The following is a 26303-nucleotide window of genomic DNA, read 5'->3' on the forward strand; positions in this document are numbered from 1 at the left end:
AGAGATGCTGTCCTTTTTCCCGTTTGTTTTCGGTTCCCTGCCCTCTTCTTCCCATCTCCACGCTCGCTGTCAAGTAGCATCACCTCCAGGCTCGGCCCTCGGTCCTTCCCCCTAGCGTCGGAGCCCCGCAGCCGGAGGCTGGCACCTATCTCTTTAAATGACAGCTGTGGCTCGGGTCCCAGTCCCGGGCTTGACGTCAGCGCCGCTTCCCCGGCTACGAGGAGTAGTTTGCGCCACAGTCCGCGCTCGGGGCTCGCGGCGCGCTCGCAAGCTGCTGGGCGGCGAGTTTTCTTTGCTCCCGCCCCTCCTCCCGCCCTCCCCGCGGAGAGCCGAGCGGCAGCTTAAGAGCCTCTCGCAAGTCTCTCACACTTCCCCGCCGTCGCCCCCAAAGGAGCAGCCGCTCCTCCTCGCGCCGCCGCCGCCGCCGCGGCGTCCGCAGAGCTCTTCTCCTGCACATCGCTCCCCCGATGGAGCCCGGGCGCCGCCGCCGCTGCCCCGAGCCCTGAAGCGGGCCTCCTCGGCCGGAGAAACGTGCCGCTCGGCCCGAGGGCGCATCAGGGGCACGCCACTGGGGGTGTAAGGCGCGGGTTTCGGGTAGGAGAAAGTGCTGCTCTCCAGGGTCACTTGGCCAGCGGCGGGGGGGGGGGACCATGGCTTTGAAGGACACGGGCAGCGGCGGCGGCACCATCCTGCCCATTAGCGAGATGGTCTCCTCGTCTAGCTCGCCCGGCGCGTCGGCAGCCGCCGCCCCGGGGCCCTGCGCGCCCTCGCCCTTCCCCGAGGTGGTGGAGCTGAACGTAGGGGGCCAGGTCTATGTGACCAAGCACTCGACGCTGCTCAGCGTCCCGGATAGCACTCTGGCCAGTATGTTCTCGCCCTCTAGCCCCCGGGGCGGCGCCCGACGCCGGGGCGAGCTGCCCAGGGACAGCCGGGCGCGCTTCTTCATCGACCGGGACGGCTTCCTCTTCAGATACGTGCTGGATTATCTGCGGGACAAGCAGCTCGCGCTGCCGGAGCACTTCCCCGAGAAGGAGCGGCTCCTGCGCGAGGCCGAGTACTTCCAGCTCACCGACCTGGTCAAGCTGCTGTCGCCCAAGGTCATCAAGCAGAACTCGCTCAACGACGAGGGCTGCCAGAGCGACCTGGAGGACAACGTCTCGCAGGGCAGCAGCGAGGCGCTGCTGCGCGGGGCGGCGGCCGCAGCGCCCTCGGGTCCCGGAGCGCACGGGGGTGGCGGCGCACCGGACAAGCGCTCCGGCTTCCTCACGCTCGGCTACCGAGGCTCCTACACCACGGTGCGTGACAACCAGGCGGACGCCAAGTTCCGGCGCGTGGCGCGCATCATGGTGTGCGGACGCATCGCGCTGGCCAAGGAGGTGTTCGGAGACACGCTCAACGAGAGCCGCGACCCTGACCGGCCGCCCGAGAAGTACACGTCGCGCTTCTACCTCAAGTTCACCTACTTGGAGCAGGCGTTCGATCGCCTGTCTGAGGCCGGCTTCCACATGGTGGCGTGTAACTCCTCGGGCACCGCCGCCTTCGTCAACCAGTACCGCGAAGACAAGATCTGGAGCAGCTACACGGAGTACATCTTCTTCCGTAAGTTCGTGGTCTCCGAATTTCCCAGTTCTCCCGCCCCCTCGCCGACCCGCGGCGGGTTCCAGCGCGTCTGGTGTCGTTGTGTGCCTCCCCTATCGCGGCAGACACGATTTACGGTTTCGTGCCTTGCGATCTCCCTTTTGGCTCTTCTCTTCAGCAACTCAGGAGCACGCAATTCCCAAGCAGTCCTCTTTCTTAACTTTATTGATCTTGCCCTCTCGCCCCGCCCAGCTCTTGGAGCCTCTGGACACCCTTCTACTACCGAGGGCCGAGAAAAGACAGGGGCACAAGGCTGGGCGCGTAGGTCCCCTTCCTTCCCTCTGTCTCCGTGGGACTCACGGGGGTCAACTTATGTGGGTCCCAGTGGTGTCCCTCCAGAGGGCGGGTTGGCATCAAGGTACCGCGGCGTACGCCAGGTTTACCTCCGGTTGGTGCGGGTCGGCGCTGGAGCATTCAATTATGGGTGGTTGCGGAAAGGGGCAACAAGAGAAGTGGGGATTGTGCCTCCAAAGCCCCTCAAGGGCCCGGGGGGAAAGAGGTTTCCATTGACCCATTAAAAACCTCAGATTTCTCTCGCGCCAGTTGTCTTCTGTAACGGTTAGGGGTTTTGAACAGAGAAGGGTGGAGGGAACGGGCTTTGGTGGTCTGAGTGCTGTCAGAGTTGGACATGAGGAAGGGAAGTGGTGTGTATGCGCCTGTGTGTGTGCGCGCGCGCGTGTGTGTGATTGTGTTTCCTTTCTGGGCGCCTCCAGTGCGAATGAGGGATTGAATCCACTTTCCCAGGGGGAATAAACGTAGTGATTTTCTGAACTGAGAGAACGAGGGAGTGGATTGGAAAGCATCTGGCGCAATGCCTTTTGTAGTGCACTTTGGCGGGGGCGGTGGGGGGGCGGGTTCTGTGGGTCAAGTTCAAGAACTCCACCGACTAGCACTGAGGCTTGGGGGATGGGGAACCGGGGCGGGGACAATTCGCAGTGACGTTTATAAAGTGAGGTGGGCCGCAACTAGAGAGCTATGTGGACAAATGGAAAGCCATCTGGGATGGGAGCAGGAACATCATTTGGCAAATGTTTTTTCTTTCTCAAGACACAAGAAGATTGAAAACTTGCCTGTAGTGTTAGGGAGAGTAGCACTGACAGCCTATGTATAAGCCCAGCTTTAATTGCATTTATTTATTAAGTAATTCACTAACTGTTTGGAATCCAGGCAATTTTTTGCACTTTATTTTGACTAGGGAAGTGGAAAGGACCTCTCTTTGCACAGGCGTGAGATTGATTGGAAGTTGCTCATTGTTTGTGTATTCTAGTAACCTTGGAGGTAAGGGTGACAAAACACAGCACACTTAGTGTTAGATTGTCTTTTTTAATAGTGCTGGTTTTCCTAAGAAAACCATTTCAACAGAGAAGTAAAGAAAGTGTCCATTGAAGTGGTAGATAAAAATCTAATTTTCTTAGAGAAAGACAAATATTATATCACTTGTATGTGGAATCTAAAAAATAATACAAATGAATCTATATACAAAACAGAAACAGACTCACAGACATAGAAAAAAAAGGTTATGGTTACCAAAGGGGAAAGGGGGGAGGAATAAATTAGGAGTTTGGGATTAACAGATACAAATAACTATACATAAAGTAGATAAGCAACAAGGATTTACTGTACAGCACAGGCAACTGTATTCAATATCTTGTAATAACCTGTAATGGAAAATAATCTGAAAAAATATATATAACTGAATCACTTTTCTGTGCACCTGAAACTAACACAATAATGTAAATCAATTATATTTCAATAAAAAAATCTAATAAGATTTTTTATTCTTAATTATATGAAAGTATTATTTTTACACAGTAAAAAGATCACAATAGTCAGAAAAGCCACCCAAAGGAAAGGACCTTTATTGACACTTCAGACCTTAAACATTTATGTCATTTATATAATAGATATATTTCCAAGCATTTCAGAAGATGAGAGGAAATGAACTTTTGACTTCTTTTAGTGATTTTTAGTGGTTAGTGATTTTTGTTAGAGAAGGTGTAAGCATAAGTGTTCTGCAGTTAAGGTTCTTGAATTTTGGATTCTTTTGCAGTTTTGGTCTTTCTTTTCCCCCTAGAAACTTGCGGACTTGAAAATGCCTGGTACTTTGATTATGAAGAAATAATACAGGTTGTCTTTAAATTATGAAAAATGCTCATAAAATAGTGTACTGAAGTTGGAAACTCAGCCAATTTAAGTCATAAGATGATTTGAGAGATGCTTAGAATTCAGGATATTTCACTTCTGGAGCTAGAGGAAGTGAAAGAAAATAAAATATTTATATTATGAATAATGACTTGCAGAGTATTCACATAACAAATGAGTTCTGAGATTCATTGATAAAAGTCCCAGAAATCTAAGGAAGCAACTCAAAGCCTTTTTCATTGATTATCCTGCGGGGGAAAATACACAATTCCAGATTAAATATGGTTCTTTTGAAGTGGTATTCCAGTTGACCAACCAAATGTGGTTGCCGCTTTTTATTTGTCATATAAAATTTATCTCGAACACTGTTATATATACATTTATTTTATGTTTTGTATAGCTTGCAGCACATTTTCACAAATTATTTTGTATGGGATTCCATTTAAATTGGTGAATGAAAATTCACTGTATTTCCATCCTATTTAGTGAAGGTAATAATGTTAACTATTCAGTGTAGTTATCTTGTTTAGCAATCTCTATTTTTAAAAGACTACCAGTGTTATTCATACAAACAAAATCATTAGATGAACTTGTTTGTCCACCGTTTCAGATGCAGAGGGCCTTATTATCTTTTATTTCTCCTTTGACACAATTCTTTCAAAACATTTTTTTTAATGTATAACATGTATCAGTCATTTTAACACCTTTTAAAGGTGAACTTAGTAGTTTGAAGCTGCTCTAAGAAGTGTAGAATTGGTTTATACACTTGAACATCAATTTCAGCTCTTCACTCCCCCCACCCTTGCACCCAACTTCCCCCTGAGTTTCTGTAGAGATGGGAGGAGAGTGACAAATGGTTCAGTAATCCCAGACACTGCTATTTGCCAAATGCGTGATCTTGACTAAATTATTTTAGTTTCCTCACCTGTGCAATGGAGATTATTATAGTACGAATTTTATTGAATTTGAGAATACATGTAAAGTGCTTGGACCAGTGCTTGACCTATAATAAAAGCTTAAAAAATGTTAGCTGTTACAATTATAGTAAAGACTTTTTCTTGTCAGTATTAAATTTAAATTTTGTTTTTAGTAAGTATAGTTGATTTACTTGTAAAGTTAATTAGAAAATTATTTTGCAATTAAATGATAGCATAATAAACTTTCAGAAGTTTGAAACTACCAATTTAATAACCAGATTCTTCCCTGGAACTTGGATTTTTCAGGCCAAGTTCGAGTCACCTAGGTTTGCCAATCACACTCCAGTTAGTTCTTTTGGATCAACTCCAACAGAACCTTTTTCTGATTCAGGGCCAAGAAGTGTTTTAATACTCTCCATTAGGAGTTGAAACTTTGGCAGTATTTTCTCACAGACTCTGAGCTAGATTCATATCTCCTTAAGTACTTGTATCCACATCACTGGGTTCTAATACTCAAGGTGATATACAGGCTGTTAAAGATTTAATATCAGCTTCATTTGGCTACATGGACACTTTGATCTATTATCAGTCATAACTCATAGTTTTATCAAGATTTTAGACTCTGCAACGTATACTAGTACTATTAAATTCCATATTACTCTACTAGTACTAAAGATGGATTGTCCTTTCTTGAAGGAAAACAGTGATTTATTGTGTTTTCTGTTTTTTGGGGGGTGTCTGTTAAGTGTAATTGTGGCTCTTTTTAGCAATATCTCAGAGACGAAAAAAGGCATTTTGTGTTGGCATTGTATTACATAGACAGTAGCTATCTGCTTGGAATGTGATATGTAGACTACCCATAATTAAAATGAGCATTATATATATCCTTTATTTCTCATAAACAGTGTGTTTACAAAAGGTAGTACTGATTCACTGCTCTTCTCTTATAGTGCTTTGAGTTTTGCATTCTGTGTTGGTTGAATAATACGTGGTGTGAAAGTATACATTTCTCTAGGTGCATTTGATATTCCTTAAATTTGGTACAGTCTTTTTTGTTGTGATGTATGAGAATGCCCGATATAGGACCTAATGCTATTACTGAACTGGACTGTGAATTCTAATCTGTCTTAATGGATTTTTATATACACTCTTTCAAATACATTCTGATTTATTTCACTGTGTTTGGTTGAAGAAAGCTAGCTGAGTTGAAAATATTCAAACAGCTGTTCAATCCTATGTTAGCAGGCCTGTTGCATTAAAAGCTTTCTAAGAAACGTCTTTAAAAAGTCATTCTATTTAGATGCATACCTTTAAAATTATATATTATTTTCTAGTCCAAAAATACTTCTACTTTTATCAACAAACACTGTTTTATGGAAAATAACTTTGTTCCTTCTTATTTTTTTTTTTAAAGTTGGTTCTTTTCTTCTTGGAGACTTACTAGTCATTTTTATAATTATCATGGAAAAATTTCTTCTGCAACCACATGGCTGAATGACTTTTGAATCAACAGGGAACAGATAACTTTGTAAAACACCAAGATTCTTATTTCATGCAAATACAATATTTGCAGTAATAAAGCAGACAGAAAATGACAAAAACCTTGGAGTGCAAAATGTTTGGAAGCCATGCCATGGCATTGGTTACTGTTTAAGGGCATTAAACTTTTATGTCTGGCATAGTACTGTCTCTAAATTTGATCTTTTAAAATTATGTTATGGCTTTAGTTTTCTCTGCCACCCTTTCTACAGCTTTATGTGGGTCAATCCTTAAGCATATAATAAAGCAAAAAGACAATGACACGCCAAGCCTCATTTGGCAAGTTCTTTCTCTTTTGTAGCTTAGAGTAGAAGAACTCACAATGAGTGTGTTTGTGTGCCTTAGTTAAAAAGAAAAAAAAATCTCTTTGGGAAAAGAGAAATAATATGTATGAAATTAGCAACAATTATTATCTATTCTATTGTTATAAGTTATTGGGTCAATTAGTTTAAAATGTGAAAATGATTGTCAGCTTATTCAAATGCAGCCCTTTTTGGATAATGGAAGTAATATGTGCAGTTTTAGGAATTCTATAAAAGAGAAGTAAAATTTAAAAAAATTGCCACCAGTAACTGCTAATAAAAATCTTGACTCATTTCCTTCCAGTCTTTGTTCTAAGCCTGTGAAGATGACAGACATACTTTTTGAAAGTTATGGTGACACTATGTAGATGGTTTATATGCCATCTTTACTTTGTTTTGCTTTATACATTTAATGCAGTTATACATTTAGTGACGTTTCCCACAAGACATTGAATTTTTTCATTGACATCTTAGATAAAAGCATAATACATGTCCTTTGCCACAGACGGTATTATAAATAAATATTGGTGTTGAATATTTTCCCTGTAAGCTTAGAAAATAGTTGATTTTTTCAAAGTACAGTATGTGTAATAAAAAGAACGTTTACTATGTACCTAGATTTGTGATAAATGTTTTATAGCCATTACTTTTACTTTTTTAACATTCCATTAGCTTGGCATTAGTTCCCTAATACTTCAGTTAGAAAACTATGATTTGGAGAGGTTAAGTTAACGTCCTTAGTTCATAGAGCTGGTATGCGGCTGAGCTGGAACTAGAATAGTTCTGCCTTACTGCGAAGCCCTTACTCTTGAACATTTAAAAGTAAGCCCTGTTTCATGCAGTCAATTTTGTAAATATATTGCCATGTCTACTGAGTACCTAGAACTTAGCTCTTTAAGCAAAAATGGGTAGTGTGAGCTGTATATGAATGAACCTAATTTTTCTTAATCTATTTTAAATTTCCTTAAGAATACAGTAAATGCAGTTGACCCTTGAACAACTGCGAGGGTCTATCTGTAAGCAGATTTTTGTTCGAATAATATGTATTGAGGTTGGTTGAATCTGAGGATGCAGAACCTCCAATACAAGGACCAACTATAATGTTATAAGCAGATTTTCTACTGAGCAGGGGTGGGCACCCCCTAGCCCCTGCATTGTTCAAGAGTCAATTGTATATGTTTTATGTCTTTACTTGATGAAAGGGTTAACTTTTAACGATTAAGGCTACCACATTAATGGATATTTTTAAAATTAAAGAAAATAAACCATTTGACTCAGTTTACCACTCTTTTGGGGGAACAAGTAGTATCTGTAGGTTTGATAGACTGACCAATTTTAAACAGTGTTAAGGTAATCTTCTGCAGAAAATTCATTTTACCTTGTGTAATATAACACGTTTTATGTATGTTCTTAGAAGGTGACAAAATGAAGAAGGTATTTTGGTTGAAATCAATTTTGTTAATTACGTAAAGTTTATTGGCCCTAACTATTGGTTAATGCCTTTAAATTATATACTTGCTATAATTAGGTCCAAAAAAGTATCAAATATCCCCTGGGTATTGGAATTATTGGCTTTTGGTGTTTTTGAAGGCTTAAAGTATTGTGGAAGTATATCTATACATTTGAAGTAATTGGAAAGTAGTGTTTCAGGTAACCCTTCAATCTATGTTTCATTACAGTTATCGTTTTTAAAGCCTCTTTTGAATTAACTTCAGGCTATTGTCAGCACTTAGCAGCCACAATCCTGCAAGACAAGCTGGCAGCTTCTCTAATGGAGATGATTCTAAAAGGTTTTGCAAAGACTTACCTAAAGATGAGAATAACTTTATTCACAGGTTTTCAAAGTCACTCCCATAGGTAAGTTAACTATAAGTTCTAAGGGTAATGGTGAACCTCCAGATGCTGACTTGAACCTAAGGTGTCCTGTGCCTAGCATCTGTATACTTCTCATCATCCGTTTCTGCGAGGGAGCATGAAACCTAATTATCCTGTAAGGTTAGTTGTATTTTGCACTTTCAAAAGCAAAATATATGAGTATTTTATACTGAGTTTATACTGTTTACAAGTTTCTTTCTTAACTCATTGGTTTTTTAGTGTACCCCCGGTACCATAGTCATGTCGTAACTGAGTGACCTCTTGCTCTAGAATCCTTATGCATTTAGCTTCCACACTTCCCTGTCTCTTCCTAGTACACTACGTATAGGGCCTTCATTGCATTTCCTAAGCATGTAACTATCTTTCTCTTTTTTCTTGTTGTATCCTATTTTTTTTCCTAGCTTTATTGAGATATAATTGACATATAACATTTTGTAAGTTAACATGTTGATTTGATACACGTGTATATTGCAATTTGATTACCACTATAGTGTTAGCTAACACTTCCATCTCCTCACATAATTACTAGTTCTTTTTTTATGGTGGGAACATTTAAGATCTATTCTCTTAGCAACTTTCAAGTATATAGTACAGTATTTTTGGCTATATTCACAATGCGGTGAGTTAGATCCCCAGAACTGATTTATCTGATAACTGGAAGTTTGTACCCTTTGACCAACATCTCATTTCCTCCACCCCCCTCAGCCCCCTGGTAACTACCATTTTACTCTGTTTCTATGAGTTCGGCTTTTTTTAAGATTCCACTTATAAGTGATATCATACAGCATTTGTCTTTCTGTGTCTGACTTTTTTTTCACCAGCATACTGCCCCATGGCCCATCCATCTTCTTCCTTCTTTATTATGGCTGACTATTAGTCCATTGTATATATACACCACATCTTTAGTCATTCGTTCGCTGACAGACACTTGGGTTGTTTCCATATCTTGGCTATTGTGGATAATGCTGCAATAAACATGGGAGTACAGATATCTTTTAGACATCCTGTTTTTATTTCCTTTGGATATATATCCAGAAGTGAGATTTCTGGATCATATAATCATCTCTTTTCGTATTGACCTTCCACACTGGCCTACTTTCTCCTTGAGAGTTGGCACCGAGTCTCACTTTTGTCTTTTCATCCCCCAGTGCAGTGGCTACTGTCACATTAAGAACTCAGTAAATATTTCTTTTTTGAATGAAAGTATAAATTAACAAATGAACCAGCGATCTTGCTGGTTGTACCAACGTAGTTATTGAGTTGAGATTTAGTTTCACTTCAATTTATATTGCACCTATTGAGCAATTACCAGGCTATAGCTTGGGACAAGACATGCCAATGTGAATGACAGAGACCTCGCGCTTAAGGTGATCACAGTAAGCTTTATGTAATATTGAATTATGTTATAGAGGGGTTATTTGGTGTATTAACAAGAGACAGAGTAATGGCATGAGAGGCTGTTGCACAGGCACCTATAAAGAATGAAAATAACTGAAATGTTAACTAAAACACGGGACAGCTTCAAATAATGTTATAAATGAAGTTGTTAGGATGGTAAAAATACACACAGAGACACACACACAATTGTTTATTTATTTATACTTAAATGACTGGTAGAATAGAAGGTACAAGGCATCAAAATTTAGCTGACCTTTTTTTTGTTAATGTATGAAAGATGTCAGGCAAATGCTCTGAGCTGCAGCCTACCTGCAACCACTTGCCTTTCAGAACATCTTAGAATGTGTAGTGACTGCTGCCTCCAGACATGGTCAGGGCCTACTGTGGTGTAACATAAGTTCAGGAAGTATCTGGCTGTACTGGTAGGTGTTTGCAAATGTGAGGATCCAATGAACTATTTTGTTATCTCTACTTCTAGTTTTTAAAAGGTATCTTGAAATACACTTAAGAGGTATTGCTGTTTCATGATCCATATTACAATATCAATTTTACTTATTAACCTTGTGTCAAGGTAGTTCATTAAAACAAATCAACTTTGCTGGTAATAACAGCACATAGCTTCGTTCACCAGTTAAACTTAGTTCAATGCTTGTTCAGCAGTTGCAGTGTAAACGTGGAATATAATTTCTACCATATTTTAATCATTCTCTTATTAAATCCTACTTACATGGGGGAATATGAGTTAAATACAACAAAAGAATAAAAATATATACGTAGTGTTGATTTCCAGCTCACCAGAATGGTGATTTCACCATTCAGTTATGCTAGTTCCATTTCTTGCACCAGTTATAATAACAAAACCCTTGAGCATAGATGGAATCCACAGTATATTGCCATTTCCTTTCATCTTGTATAATTAGACATGTTTAATTTCTGATACAAGGAGACTAGGGAGAAGAATACTGTGCTTAGAAAGAGACAATACCAGAATCTCTTGGTCCCCACTCCCAACAAGCAAAAAGCTTGAACACTATGAATGATTTTCTACTTTTTAGTCAGATTCCTTGAAAAATTCTGGCTCTAGCTTTGAGAGCTTGGAAAAATAATTTAATCTCCCTCCTGAAGGAAGAGTGAGGGAAACAATAATACTCATCTTGTAGGTTTATTATGAGGATTAAATGAAGTAATCCATATAAAACACTTAGAAGACTGTCAGACAGGTAAAAATTAATTGCTCAATATATGTCAGTTAGTGTCACTTACTAACTTAATATCCTCAAAACATATATCTATCTATATATTCCCACTTCTCTACATTATCAATTCATAGTGCCAAATTTCTTCTTTTTTTTTTTTTTGAGGAAATTGATAGCAATACCTATTCAGAATTGCTCTGAAAAGGTCCCATTATCATTAGTGAAATTAAAAAAAACTTGACCTACTAAGTATAAAATTAATTGTAACATATTATTAAAATAAGGTTATTCTAGTTCTTCATTGTCTAGGAAAAAAATGCATTCTTCCAGGTCTAGCGCTGGTCACTGGTCAATTTTGACACAATTAACAGGAATACTGGTATTCAGCAGTTATTGTTTCTAACGATGGGGTGTATTGAGGCAGAACACCTCTTAATCACATTCTATATTTATATTTCTGTTGAAGGCTTTTAGCTTTGATTTTCAGCAGCTTTATGCAAGAGAACACATTGTCACAGGGCCAGGGACTCAAACATTGCTTAGAGTTTGGGCATTTGGCCAAAAAATTTCAGGCTAGGTTTTGGATTAAATACTTATCTCCACAATTTTAGGAAAACTATGTTAGCTTTCAACTCAATCAGCTCCTATTGAAACTACTCTACACATTTTGAGTATGTTTTTTAGTTGCTAAAAGTCCAGATATTTGAAGAAAGCATAGAGATCTAAGGGAGATGCTGGCAGCCATTCAGAGATAATTCTCCAATATTTTGACCTCTTTCTTCTGGTTGGCAAAGGCTGCATCTCTTTGCAGGTAGAGGGTAAGGACTCATTCATATAATTCTAAAGTGACTTCTGTTTTTGTCAAGGAAAAGTTGCTACCGTGGCAACTTTATAGTGAGTGGCAGGAGGAAGCAAGCATGGTGATTACAAATTATTGGTTTAATCTACATTGTGATTTTTAGAATGAATCTTCTAAAGTTGATCCTGACTTTTAGAAGACAAAAGAAAGAGCTGGCAATAGAAGTCTTCGGACTATCATCTTAACCTTCATTAGTATGCATATTTGTTTTATTTTGTGCTAACTTTCCTTTTCTCTGCTTCATTTTTCATGTAGAAAATGGTAGAAGTTGATCTTTTTTTTTCATATTACCTCCATGGAATTCCATAAGTAGAATGTTCCAAGTAATCTGTGCTGAATAAAAATAGGATATTGTTCTTGTTTTAGTGTGTCAGATTGTCATTTCTTAAAGAGAATGTGTTGAGTATATTGATGTTAACAAAACATTTATTTAGGGTGAAACCTTTTCATGTACTATCTTATTTAATGTATAGCTGATTCACTTTATTATACAGCAGAAACTAACACAACAGTGTAAAGCAATTATACTCCAATAAAGATGTTAAAAAATATTTTTTAAATAAAAGCAATAGGGGTGGGATTGGTAGATGCAAACTATTACATTTAGAATGGATAAACAATAACGTCCTAATGTATAGCACAGGGAACTATACTCAATATCCTGTGATAAACCAAAATAGAAAAGAATTTAATGATGTTTAAAGAAACATTCAGAAATATAAAGACTACCAAACTAAGAGAAATCCAGATTAGATTAATTTTAAGCTACTGAGTCAGATGTCTTATTTAGCTTATTTATATTTATTCATGCATTCATAATCAGTATTATATACAAAACAGCCTGTTAGGTGATGAAGATGTGGTGGTAAACAATGGCGAACACATTTCCTGACTTTCATGATCAGGACCATGACATACAGATGTGCAGTTTGTACATTGCTTAACTCTAGATTTCATTTACTGGGTCTAGGTATATAGCAATACAATAGGTTGTGTATTGTAGATGTGCAATGCACCACTTGTGAGCCTTTGAGTAATGGTCCTACTCATGGCTAAAGACCAATGGCCAAAGTTAGTTAGTTATATCTCTAACTTCTGACCACAGGAATCTAGGCATGAGTGTGTGTGTGTGTGTGTGTGTGTGTGCCTGTGTGCGTGTGTGCACATGAGTGTGTTTAGGGAGAGCATCAGTATGACTCCATGACCACTGCTGGCAATGAAAAAACTTTTGCCCTCTGAATTGTGGTTGAATAATGACCAGTTTGTTTTAGAAAAATGTGACACTATTATTAACCTTGACCTTTTGTTGAAATTGCTTATTTAGATATAAACTCAGTATTGAATATGAAAATTTTTCTGGTTTCTACATCATACCTCACTCCCTTTTTGAGAAATTTTATCTCTTGAAGTCTATTCAGGAATCTAGATTTTGCTCTACTACTTATATAGATGTTGCCTATTCTCCATGAAGAAATCCTAAAGTCAAATTAAAATGAAGACTTCTGCTGGCTACCTTTGATAGGTATTCTATAATTGAGATTAAATTTGAATTTGAAGTGGTTATGAGGTATTCCTTTTCATTTCAGTTAAGCAGACATGTGATGAGTTGATTTAGCATGTTTCACAGACAGTGGTAAAAAGATATATATTTGCTCTGCAGCAAGAAATATGGAACTTGTTAACAATTCTTAATGTTGCTGGGAAATGGAACCATGAATAAATATGCTAGGAAGTCCAGCATTGAAATTTCTCTAGCTTTGTATAATCATTTACATCTCCTCTGCTGGACTGATGTGTTTCTAAGGCATGCAAGAACCATTAAAATATTTCAGCTTTCGCTTTCTGTGTTAGCATGTTTGGATTGTAAAGTAAACTTAGTCATTTCAAGCTGTTTTATAGCTGACACTATCAAGCCATATTTATCATTATTATAATTTGGTACTTAGCATTCATACTGTGAAGCTCAGTTTTACCCAGTATTTGGTAAGATTTACTTCACAGTTTTAGTACAAACACCAGGGTCTAAAGACTAATGGCTATAATTTTTGTTAAACTGTACACAATATCTTATGAACTGAAATTGTGCCCCCCCAAAGATATTTTGATGCCCTAACCCCCAGTAATTCAGAATGTGACCTTATATGGAAACAGGGTCTTTACAGAGGTAATTAATTTAGAATGAGGTCATGAGAGTGGGCCTAATCTGATATGACTGGTGTCCTTATAAAAAGGAGAAATTTTGGACCTAGAGATGTAGATGCACGTGCACACCAAGAGAACACCACGTGAGCATGAAGGTGGAGATCACACTGCTGCATCTACAAGAAAAGGAATGCTAAAGATTATCAGCAAACCGACAGAAGTGAGGAGAGAAGCATGGAACAGATTTTTTCTCATATCCCTCAGGGAGAACCAGACCTTCCAACACCTTGACCTTGGACGTCTAGCTGTGAGAACTGTGAGGTAATACATTTTTGTTGTTTAAGCCACCCAGTTTCTGGTACTTTGTTACGGCAGCTCTAGCAAAGTACAAAAGTCGTTTCAAACTCTTTATCTTGTAACAAATCTGGGAAAAACTTGAAAGGCAATGTTTTTAAAACTCCCTGAATTTTTCAGAGGTCTTAGTTGCAGACGACAGATTCCATTCTAGATAATTTAGACTGGAAAACACTTATTAAGTATAATGTCGATAGCTCACAGATTACTTGGGAGGTCTGAGCTTCCCGGAATGACTCCTAGACACCATAGAATAGGGCTCCTAAGGGTGGTGTACTGTACACTGTATGAGGTCCAAATGTGATTCCTTGTGGAATGGTCACCTATGAGTTAATATATTAATATGTAAGTTATTTGCCCTCAGTGCATTCAATAAACAGTGTCAAATAGGAGCAGGATGACTTCAGTGAAAGATTTTGTTCCAAAAATGGGAAAATAGGAAACATACAGCACCACAGGTCTATAGCAAATCCCACCTTGCAGACAGCAGAGACTCCCTTTACTGGCAACAGAAAAAATTCCTTGTTAAACCTACCTGACAGCACTTGGTTCTGTCATTGAGTAAAATTCCCTTCCTTGCGGGTTGCTTTAGTGTTAAATAGCCTAGGCTACGGATGGCTAGTCTTGCAGTTTCTTTGGCAGAAGAATTTCTTCAAAATTGTACTGCACTTCTGGTCAGTTTCATGCGTGAATTAAGAGCAACAAAATTCTTGTGTAGTGTCATTTTTAGGCCTGAAGACTCTTTATTTTGTGGCCTCTGTGAATCACTCGCTTCCCCCTCTCTTAAATTGATGGTCTACGTGGATGGTGCCAGCTTTGTCAGTGGGGCAGGCACCCTTGTGTGAAAGAGTACCTCCTGCTAAGGCTGCAATTTTGTAGTTAGATTTTGTTGTTGATGTTGCCTTTTAAACACAACTTTTTTATATTATGAAAATTTTCAACATAATGAAAACAAAACAATTGTTAAAAAAAATCCTCCCCTGTATTCATCTCCTAGATTCAACAATAATCAAAATATCACTTCATCTCTGAATTTTTTGTTAAAGCATCTTAAAACCAACCCCAAATATTATTTCACCCCTACATATTTTAGTATCTAAAACAAAAATGGCTATTTTCTTATCAGCCTCCATTATCAACTCTAACAAGGCAGATAATATTTTGTATAATATCTGAACCATAATCCATAATCCTATTTCCAAGATTGTCTCAAAAAAAATTTTATAGTTGTTTCTTTTTTAACTCGATTGTTTATTTTATTTTTATGTGCCTTCTCTCTTAATGTAGAATAGTTCCTCCTCTGCCTATTTCTCATTCTAATTTTCTATCCTTGTCTATCTCTCTCTTTTTTTTTTTAACATCTTTATTGGGGTATAATTGCTTTACAATGGTGTGTTAGTTTCTGCTTTATAACAAAGTGAATCAGTTATACATATACATATGTTCCCATATGTCTTCCCTCTTGCGTCTCTCTCCCTCCCACCCTCCCTATCCCACCCCTCCAGGCTGTCACAAAGCACCGAGCCAATATCCCTGTGCCATGCGGCTGCTTCCCACTAGCTATCTACCTTACTACGTTTGTTAGTGTGTATATGTCCATGACTCTCTCTCGCCCTGTCACAGCTCACCCTTCCCCCTCCCCATAACCTCAAGTCCATTCTCTAGTAGGTCTGTGTCTTTATTCCTGCCTTACCCCTAGGTTCTTCATGACATTTTTTTTCTTAAATTCCATATATATGTGTTAGCATACGGTATTTGTCTTTTTCTTTCTGACTTACTTCACTGTGTATGACAGACTCTAGGTCTATCCACCTCATTACAAATAGCTCAATTGCGTTTCTTTTTATGGCTGAGTAATATTCCATTGTATATATGTGCCACATCTTCTTTACCCATTCTTCCGATGATGGGCACTTAGGTTGTTTCCATCTCCGGGCTATTGTAAATAGAGCTGCAATGAACATTTTGGTACATGACTCTTTTTGAATTATGGTTTTCTCATGGTATATGCCCAGTAGTGGGATTGCTGGGTCCTATGGTAGTTCTATTTGTAGTTTTTTAAGGAACCTCCATACTGTTCTCCATAGTGGCTGAACCAATTCACATTCCCACCAGCAGTGCAAGAGTGTTCCCTTTTCTCCACACCCTCTCCAGCATTTATTGTTTCTAGATTTTTTGATGATGGCCATTCTGACTGGTGTGAGATGATATCTCATTGTAGTTTTGATTTGCATTTCTCTAATGATTAATGATGTTGAGCATTCTTTCATGTGTTTGTTGGCAGTCTGTAATCTTCTTTGGAGAAATGTCTATTTAGGTCTTCTGCCCATTTTTGGATTGGGTTGTTTGTTTTTTTGTTATTGAGCTGCATCCTTGTCTATATCTCTTTACATGTAGTGACATCAATTTGTTTACAGAAATAAGATCTGTTGTTCTGATTGTGCCTGCTTTCTTTCTTCTGATGTTATTTAAATTGTTCCTTTGTTCTTATATTTTCTGTAAGTGAACATTAAGTCAACCTTGATTAGATTCTGCTGCTGCTTTTTTGGAGGGCAAGACTATTTTTTTAATAATTAAATGGTAGAGGTGAGTGGTCTCAGTCCTATTTCTTCATTATAAGTTCCCATCAAATGTTTACCTAATAGTTTTATCATCGATGACCATTGCCTGGTGCAGATATTACATTACGGGTTGCAAAATCATGATTTTCCAATTTTATCATTTCTTTCACATTTGTCATGTGGAGTCTTGTAATGAAGAACTTTCTCTCATGAGTTACTTAAAATATAGTTCATTGAGGAAAGACAGGGCAAATACATAAATCTTATTTCTTGCCGTTTTGACAGTGAGGAGTTGTTTCCCTTGTAACTTCCAATGGTACTTGGTAAGTTGCTGCTATCGTTTGGTATTCTGGTGCTTTCCTTCCTACTTCCCTGTTATGGCGGTCATCATCTTTGTTCGTCTCCTCTTCCTCCCCTCTGCTGCTGCTGCTTTTCTCAATGTCTCTGTCTCTCTCAAGTGTAGCTGTGGAATCATGGATATTTTATATGTTTCAGCATTCCAGTCAATTGCATGTATTATTTAGGATGTTCAAACTGTTTGGTCTTTGACCAGGGAGAGACTATGTGCTCTTTTGACACAGCCCGTTAAGTCCTTGGTAGGTTACTTGGTATTATGCAGCTACAACTTTTAACTGCCTTGGTTTGTGGTATAGAAATAGCTGGATTTGTCAACTTCATACGTTTCCAAATTGTAGGACTCTCCTTCAACTCCTCTTACAAGGAAAGGGAGAAAAGAGTGCCTCCTTTAGAGGAGCTGTGCTCTTTTCTATCTCTTCTGGAAGGTTTTCTAGGTGGGTCTTTCTTATAAGATGATGCTGAAAGAGGCAGGAAACCAACACTACACACTAATATTTTGAAATTTCCTAGCATTTTATCTCATGCTATAGCTTTAGTTGGCATATGTCTACCTTCTAAGGTAGTTGGCATATGTCTACCTTCTAAGGATCATAATTTGACCATATGGTCACTGTCACATAATAATTGTTGTCTGTGTTTTCATCTATGACATCCTTATCCTGTGGCCAACCACTGGACTGCTTCCCTGCTACATTCAACCAGTGCCCTACTTTAGGTTTGTTATCACAGCAAGAGCCACATTCTCTAGTCTAAGTTATATTCATTAGCTGCATAAAACCAAACGAACTCTAGTTAGTTTAAGCAGAAAGGGATTTATTAAGGATGTACATATCTCATAGAATCATAGGAAGGAATGAAGAAATAGACCCTAGGAAGGAGGATGTTAAAGCACTCTGGAGAACTGGCCCCTGATGGGGCTGCTGCCTTTGTCACAAACAGGGGACTCAGAATAAGAATCGACCAGCATAGCCACAGAGGACTTCCCCTGCAAAACCATCATGCTCCCTGCCTCCTCTGAATTCTGAATGAAAGTCTGTAGGAGGACAGCTGATTCGTGCAACACGGGTTACATCCAGAAGCCCATCTCAGTGGAATCAGGAAATTTGGTTTTCAGCTATCTAACCTCTTCCTGCTAGTAAACAGCAGGTCCATGCACTATATTCTGCACACCCTGTGCCTCAATTAACTTCAAGAAGAACATCTCAAAAAGACAATATTTTTATTAAAATGCCTGCACATATATTCATAGTCACACACATCTCATTTCTACAAAGACATCATTGTATAAATCCCTTTATGGGAATTCTTTTATGTACTAATGTGTGTATAGTAGAAATGAGACTAGTAATTTTAATGGCATCATTTCAGTGCAAGGTATCAATGAGGAACAATATAGGAAGTAGAATCTCAGCCTGGATAATAAAAAAAATTACCTGAGGAATGAATATATATATATATATATATATATATATATATATACACACATACATATATATATGTATATAGTGGAAGTATGTATATGTAGTGGAAGTATGTATATACTAGAAGTATGTAGTATATACTAGAAGTATATAGTGGAAGTATATATATACTAGAAGAATGTAGTTTCAAAATATGCATGTTAGAGTCTAGGATAAATGAAAATCTGCTAAGTTGTTAGACAGCTATCGTTGTAGTAATGCTAAAGTGTATATGGATTGTGGCAAAGATTAGAGAAAATCAGAGGATCTTGGCTAACCTTTTGCTTCTGTCACTTTCTACTTATTGATTTCACGAAAATCCCTTAAATACTTTGAGATTATTTCCCCATCTCTCATCTTAAGAATGATTTGAGCATGGATGAGATGATACATGTCAGGTGTTTTTAGCGCCTCAGTTGAATTATCATATATAAATGGAACCAATAGTAACAACATATAAATTGCTTTGAGGTTAACTATGAGGAAGAAGCTGGTTAAGATGCTATCTCATTCTCTGTCACAGGTGAGATACAAGCTGAGGGTTCTACCCCAGCTGTGTGCCAGATGAATATCTTTTGTCTGGCAAGGGAATGTGAGTTTAAGTCACTGAAGTGCAAGATATAAGGCAGATGTAAAAAAAAGTACCGGCAACGGTAATGCCTGTGCAATGTAATAAATGATCCCACAAAAGCCCATGAATGACAGCAATTTCTAGGTAACTTTAAATCCCCAGAGAAATTCACTGCTAAACCTGATGCAGATTTTTTTGCTAATCAAGTTAAGGATATAATTTCACATTGGATCTACTCTCCCTTCCTTATGGAATGAAATCTCACACTGTGTCTGATACTCTAATTCTTGATTGAAGTAGTAAGGGGTGGTATATACTAGTTTGGTTTTTTAAGTGAAATTAAAACCGGTGATTTCTTTAATTAGAGAGGATGACTTTTTAAATTAGATTTACTCTCCATGCCTTACTCAGTGAAGCCTCACACTGTGCCTGGCACCAAATTGTCATTTAACAAATGTTTGTTGATTTAATTAGGGAAGCTGTGTAATGGGTGAGTAGAGACCTACTATGACTGAGTTTAAGGAGGAGGGCTCTGGAGTAAAACAGGGCTACATTCATATCCTAACCTTTTTCATTAATAACTGTGTGACTCTGGGTAAGTCATGTACTGTTTCCAAGCCATGGTTTCCTCTTTTGTAAATTATCAGAATAACAGTACATACTTCAGAGGGTGCTCTGAGGATTAAATTGTATGAGGCAAATAAAAAACTCGGCACAACATCTTATTCAAAGTCAAGGTTTTCTAAAGTGAACTATTTTACTTATTATTTACAAGGAACAGTGGCAATACAGAGGATGTGATTATTGCCTGAACTGAATGTGGGGGTTCAGGGAAGGCATTCAAGAAAAGATGACATTGCAAAGTATTGGCTGAACGTGGGCATCCATGTGAGAGCTTGGGGGCTTTGCTAGGCATGGAGTGTTAGAGAATAGGTTGGTCTGGCTGGATATCAGGGAACATGTTGGGGGAAAAAATCTGGAAATGTAAGCGGGGGAAAGCTGATGAAGTACATTTTATATTGGCCAAAGGATTTTGAACCAGAAAAGGATATGGTTAAATGTGCATTTTCAAGAAGCATCTATGGCAGCAGAGTGAGACATGTACTTGGGGAAACTGAAGTTACTTGGTTAGTTGGTAGTTATGGGAAAGCTTCAGGCCAGAGATGAGCTGATGTGCTCCAGTAGAGACAGGAAGTAAGGGATATATTCTGATGCTATGTAGGTGGTATAGTCAATTGAACTTTGGGAAGAAGGAATTAAAGCATCTGGCAGCTGACCGATGATTCATTTATTCCCTTCACAGGAGGATACCTTGGGAGAAAGAAAAGAAGGCAGGTGACTTGGTCTAGTCTCCTTGTCAACTGGCTCTCCAAGTAAATAGATGAATGCTGTTTATAGGAATAAGGGATCTTAATTAGTGAACGTCTTTTCCAAATGACCCTGGTTAAAGGATGACTTACAGTAAATAAGTACAGAATCTATAAGGCATGGATCCCTGGAGGATACCATATGAGCTATTCATTTCTCTGGATATATAACATGTAGAAGTTTTATAACTTATATGTCTTTGTCTGTGTGGGGAACCCCATAAAGCTTCCCTTGAATCCCTCATTGATCATTCTGGGCCAGAGAGAGAATGTCCTGTGTGGGAAGGAAGGAACTAGGGAGTCATGTGGGATGTCCCAGACCACGCCTGGTTTCATCTGTGCCTCTCTTCTTTAAATTGTTGGTGACACTTGATACTCTGATCTGTTTCATGGGCGTCCAATGTGACCATCTGATCTTGTGTGTTAGTTCAAACATTTTGACCTATTGAATGTAGGGAATAGGGAGAAAGAGATATAGAGGATGACTCCAGTTGGTGATGGCTGTAACTGAGAGAAGGCATACTGGATGAGTGAGGCCCTGCCCCCATCCCTAAGGAGAGGATGATAAGGTCAGTTTTAGATCTGTTAAATTTGAGATATCTGTGTAATTTTCAGGTGGATATGTCTCAAAATGCAGGTACTGGATATCACATGAATGATCAGAAAGAGATCATGGAGAGAAAGACTGTGCTGAAGCTGTTGAAGGAATAGGTGAACAAAGAGGAGCCCGTGAATGACACTGAGAAGGGCCCGTGGGACATCGGAAGTGTCAGAAGAGAGAAGTGGTTGTGGAATTTATGGGAAAAACAAGTTTTAAGCACAAGGAAGTGAGTTTTAAGCAGAACAGTATAAATGCTGCAGGGTTGACCATCGATTAAGACTGAAAACATCAATTAGATTTACCAATTAGGAGCTCATTACTGATTTTAGAGATAATTAAAGAAAATTATAAATTTGTAGTGGTAACGAATTGCATGATGGGGATGGTCTCTGATGTCGATACAGAAGTAGAGAGGGTAGATAATGGGATTCATCCAGGCTTGTGGTGCTCTGAAGAGCAGAGCAGAGCTAGTTTAAGAATACTGATAGGGCTTCCCTGGTATCACAGTGGTTGAGAGTCCGCCTGCCCATGCAGGGGACACGGGTTCGTGCCCCGGTCCGGGAGGATCCCACATGCCGCGGAGCGGCTGGGCCCGTGAGCCATGGCCACTGAGCCTGCGCGTCCGGAGCCTGTGCTCCGCAACGGGAGAGGCCACGACAGTGAGAGAGGCCCGCTTACCGCAAAAAAAAAAAAAAAAAAAAAAAAAAAAAAACTGATAAATGAGTAGTTGGTACAACTAGTTGCTTCCTCCAGGGTGGGTAAAGAAATCAGTAAAGTTGTGATAGTCTAAGGAACTTGTAGTAGTAGAACCTCAGATGTTGCTCAAACTTCAATATTTGTTTCATACTGACTTAGAATCTCTGGGTGCCTGAGCATATTCTTCTTTAAGCAGTTTTCCAGATTAATGTTTAAGAATTTCCCTAATTATAAACAAGTGGGTACTGAGAAAAATTAAGGTCTTGCTAGAATATTAAGTTAAAAAATAGGACAGAGATCTGTATGCATAGAATGCTGATAATTATATTAAAAAAGATGCAAGTCAATGATCAGGCATTTAAAAAGCCTGGAAGGCTTTAAAATAACTTAGTTATTTCTAGATTGTAGGATTTTTAAATAACTTTTATTTTTGTACACCTTTTATTTTCAGCTTGTATTTTTATAAGGAAAAATAAATTACGATTATTAAAAATTGGTAGCTAATAAATGATTTATTTCTATGTACTAGATTATAGATACAGGTAGGATACTGTCTTAAAGAAAATGTTTTAATAAAGATAGAAGGAAGAAAGAACATTAAAGACATTTCATACCTGAATAAGGTATAGAGGGAAAGATACCGAGAGGAACATGGAGTAAAAGCAGAGCTTTGTGTGCGAAAAACAAATTCCATGTACATCATAATTTTGATGAGGGTGGCCTATCCTCTAACACTCTTAAGATTACAGATATTCAGACTCTCAGCTTCTACCCACGTTTTTGATCAAGACCTAAACTGTCCAAGTGTCATGGAAAAAAACTTACAGATCACTTTGTAGAATCAGTACAGTGATGTGGAGGGAACATCAGTCTGAAAGAAGCCTGAAGTCATGAATCCAGCTGTGTTCGGAAAATCTCGAAGGTCATCTTAGAGAAGTGGCTGAAATCTGCCATAGATTACTAGTCACCTAGGCATATATCTGTCTACAGCTATCCTGATAGAAAATGAGTACATGAGGGCAGTATATTCCTTGGAAGATTTAAACCAAGGAATTTTTTTTGTGTTAGGTTTTTGACAAAGATGGTGTCATACACAGTAGTGTCAGCCAAGTGAGTGTGTCAAATTCATAAATGTTTATTGAGTAATTATTAGAAGCTGGACTGTTTAATGAGGAATATCAAAATGTATAAATCATAAATATCCTTAACTTCAGGGACTAACAATATAGGTGGTATTTTTATACAAAACAAATGAGATCTTTATCCTGAAGATAATGGCAAATATTAAAGGTATTGAGGCCAAAGAAAGCATGAAGGGTGTAAATTATAGCAACACAGGCCTTTGGGAGGTGACTGCAAGAGTCCAGGCATGAGATGGGCCTAGCTTGAACTGAGCTGATGATAACTTGAATGGAGAAGAGGGGATAGATATGAAACACATTGTGAAGAAATAATTATTCGGGCTGTGGACTGCTTATTGAGTCCAAGGGAGGTACGAGGTAGAGTCAAAGGTGACTCTCATGCTTCAGTACTTGGTACCTAGAAGAACTCACAGGACTATGGAAGATGAGAGGAAGGACAGATTTAGGGGCAGGAGGAAAATAATGAGTCTAGTTCATTTTAATCAAGATGGTCATTATAGTCATAACCATATCTGTAAGAGTTTGTACTTCTGCCCTGTTCAAAACATGCCTTCACGGAAAGAAGATTACCAGTAAACTTCCTAGATAGAAAGATCACCGGGGGAGACAAAAAGTTTGGGACAAATTTTGTATCTTTCTGGTCGCTAACTCAGGACAACGAAGGTAAACCATATGCTGTATAGGCATAGTTGCTCCATCTTCAAAACTATTAATTCAAAATCTCATTATAACATCCTCTCCTGCCACCTTGTGTCATCATTCTCTATTATAACCTTTTCCCCTCCATTCATTAGCCTTCTTTAGTTCACTGCCCTCATTATCTATTTAGGTTACAGGTTTGTAATTGCAGTGACTCTCCTGGAAATATCCTAAATACTCTTGTTCTTCCATCTTTTTTGTTTTTTCCTAATCCCTTTGGCGGCTTTGAGTGGACCTAACTAACACCTTTTCCCTGCTATAATCAAGTAACATAGAACTTCCAGAGAAAACCACACAGCAGAGAAGACCATTTCTACTAAAAATCCATGAACACCAGTTTTAAATAAACCATCAGCACTGCCTGCCAAATCTCCCATGCTTCTCTGGTAAACCCTTCTAATCGTCACAGTACATTTTTATTATAACTTTTCTTTAAACCTCCAATTACCTCACCTATTCTTGATCATCACTCTTAGCAAATGTCCTTATCTGTTTCTTTATAGAGAAAATGGAAGCCATTACATTCATTCATCTTCCTGCTCATTCATGTTTCTGCTGCCAATCATGCAACTATCCACAACCGAAACCATCTTATCTACCTTACCTGCTGATAGAGGAACTATCTCTTCTCTCCTGGGACAGTTCTTCCACTCTATGCTCTGGGTCCTATCACTGCCATTCCATTCCATCCTTCCATTACTAAGAATATTGCATTCATTATTATTACCTTTAGTTTTCGGCATTCAACCTCTCTCTCTCAACTGTATCCTTCCCTTTGGCTTTCAAACTTGCTAGAGTTCTTTCCATGAAAACAATAATGAAATGTCCCCAGAGTTATTTCTTATTTTATCCAACTATTCCATTACATAGCTGAATTTTTTGAAAGTTATTCCTTATATCTAACCAATTACCACTTTACACAACTGAACTTTTTGAGAGAACGGTCTGTATTTTGATGCCAATATTTCCATTTTTTCAATTTGTGCTTACATCTCAGTACACCCAAATCAGACTTTTTGTCCTCAACATGCCTTTAAAACAGCTCCTTTAAAGGTCTCTGGTTTTCCATCCATGCCATTCAATTCAGTAGCTATCTATCTTTTCTTCCACTTCTTATCAGCATTTGCCATTGTTGACTGTTCTGTCTTGGAACACCTTCTCTTGGCTTCTGTGCATCTGGCCGTTCAGCTTATGCTTAAAGGACTGAGGGAATAAAATCTAATGTCTGAGCCTCTATCCAAACCTTGTGCAAAATCATGGGCCAGTGTCAGACCCAGAGGAAAGAGGAGATGTTTTTCTATTCACCAATTTATAAGGTATACTTTCAGGGTTCTGAAGTTTATGACACAGAGTATGGTTAACTCTTTGGCTCTTCCTTTTGTTTCATTTGTAGGGTCATCACTCTCTACCTAGCATTTAAATATTAGAGTTACTTAAGTTTTGTTCTGTGTCCTTTCTTACCATTCCCTTGTCACTGGGAGCTCTCATCACCATGATGTATATGCTGATGTATGCTCATGTATATGCTAATGGCTCCCAAATTTATGTCCACAGCATAAACTTTTCCTTTGAGTGCCGTACCTACTGGTAACCCAGCTTCTATTCAATGTTTCCATGCAAATATGTGAGTGACATGTCTGACTTATTATGTCCGAGTTAACAAGTCCAAAATTCATAGTCTCTCTCCTCTCCCACTCCTACCAATACCTATTTCAGTTTCAGTGTTGTCTTTTTCAGTCAATGGCCGTTTCATGCATTCTGTTACAGAAGCCAGAAATCTAGTATTCTTCCTTGACATATATCTCTGCTTGTTTTTCTTTTAGAGTTAAAAGGAATTTTAGCTATTTGCTAGTTTACAAGTATTTAATCTGAGGTGCAGGGACCCCTTGCAGATCTGTGAATCCTTGAACGTTTGATTCACAATTTTCTGTGCATAATCATCTGAGCATTTTTAGGAGAGAGATACCTAGTACTCATGAGGTTCTCAGAAGGGCCCAGAATCCAAGAAAATATTGATAAGACTAATCAATATTTTGATTAACTTCCTCACTCATGGATGAGGAAACTGAAACCCAGAGAGGTTAAGTGACTTTGACAGAATCATACTTCTGGCTAGAGCCAAAGAAGGAACTCGAACCCAGGCCCCTGACTTCCAGGCCAGACACTACTCTTTTCCCATTAACACATTTAATGGTCACAATCAAATTATTTTCAGTAGAGATCATCACTTCTTATCCTAAATGAAACTGCACTGATAGTAATGTAAGCCTGAACATACTTGTTCTTTGCTGTGCATCAGCATAGGAAAATTCCCTGTTTATAATTTATTTCAAACTCAAATAGGTTATGTTTATATGCAAAATAAAAACATGTGGTATTTTCATCAAATTTTATATTTGTATTTTAAAAAGGTATGATAAAATGAGCTTCTTTTTAACTTGTTTGTACAAGTTAATTTCCATTATGTTTCATGTGCCCTGATCTGCC

The 26303-nt window shown here is 38.7% G+C and overlaps 1 protein-coding gene across 1 annotated transcript in view; it reads left to right on the forward strand.

Annotated features, from left to right (window-relative positions):
• Positions 1–650: 650 nt before the first annotated feature.
• KCTD8 (potassium channel tetramerization domain containing 8) overlaps positions 651–26303 on the forward strand; it is a gene marked incomplete at both ends in the record, with an annotated part of 255251 nt that continues 229598 nt past the window's right edge. Inside the window, one exon of the mRNA XM_082652911.1 lies at positions 651–1599. Within this exon, the coding sequence (XP_082509037.1) occupies positions 651–1599 (949 nt within the window). The remainder of the gene's footprint in view (positions 1600–26303) is intronic.

Source organism: Grampus griseus (genome assembly GCF_964374135.1).
Source record: "Grampus griseus genome assembly, chromosome: 4".
NCBI classification, from domain to species: domain Eukaryota; kingdom Metazoa; phylum Chordata; class Mammalia; order Artiodactyla; family Delphinidae; genus Grampus; species Grampus griseus.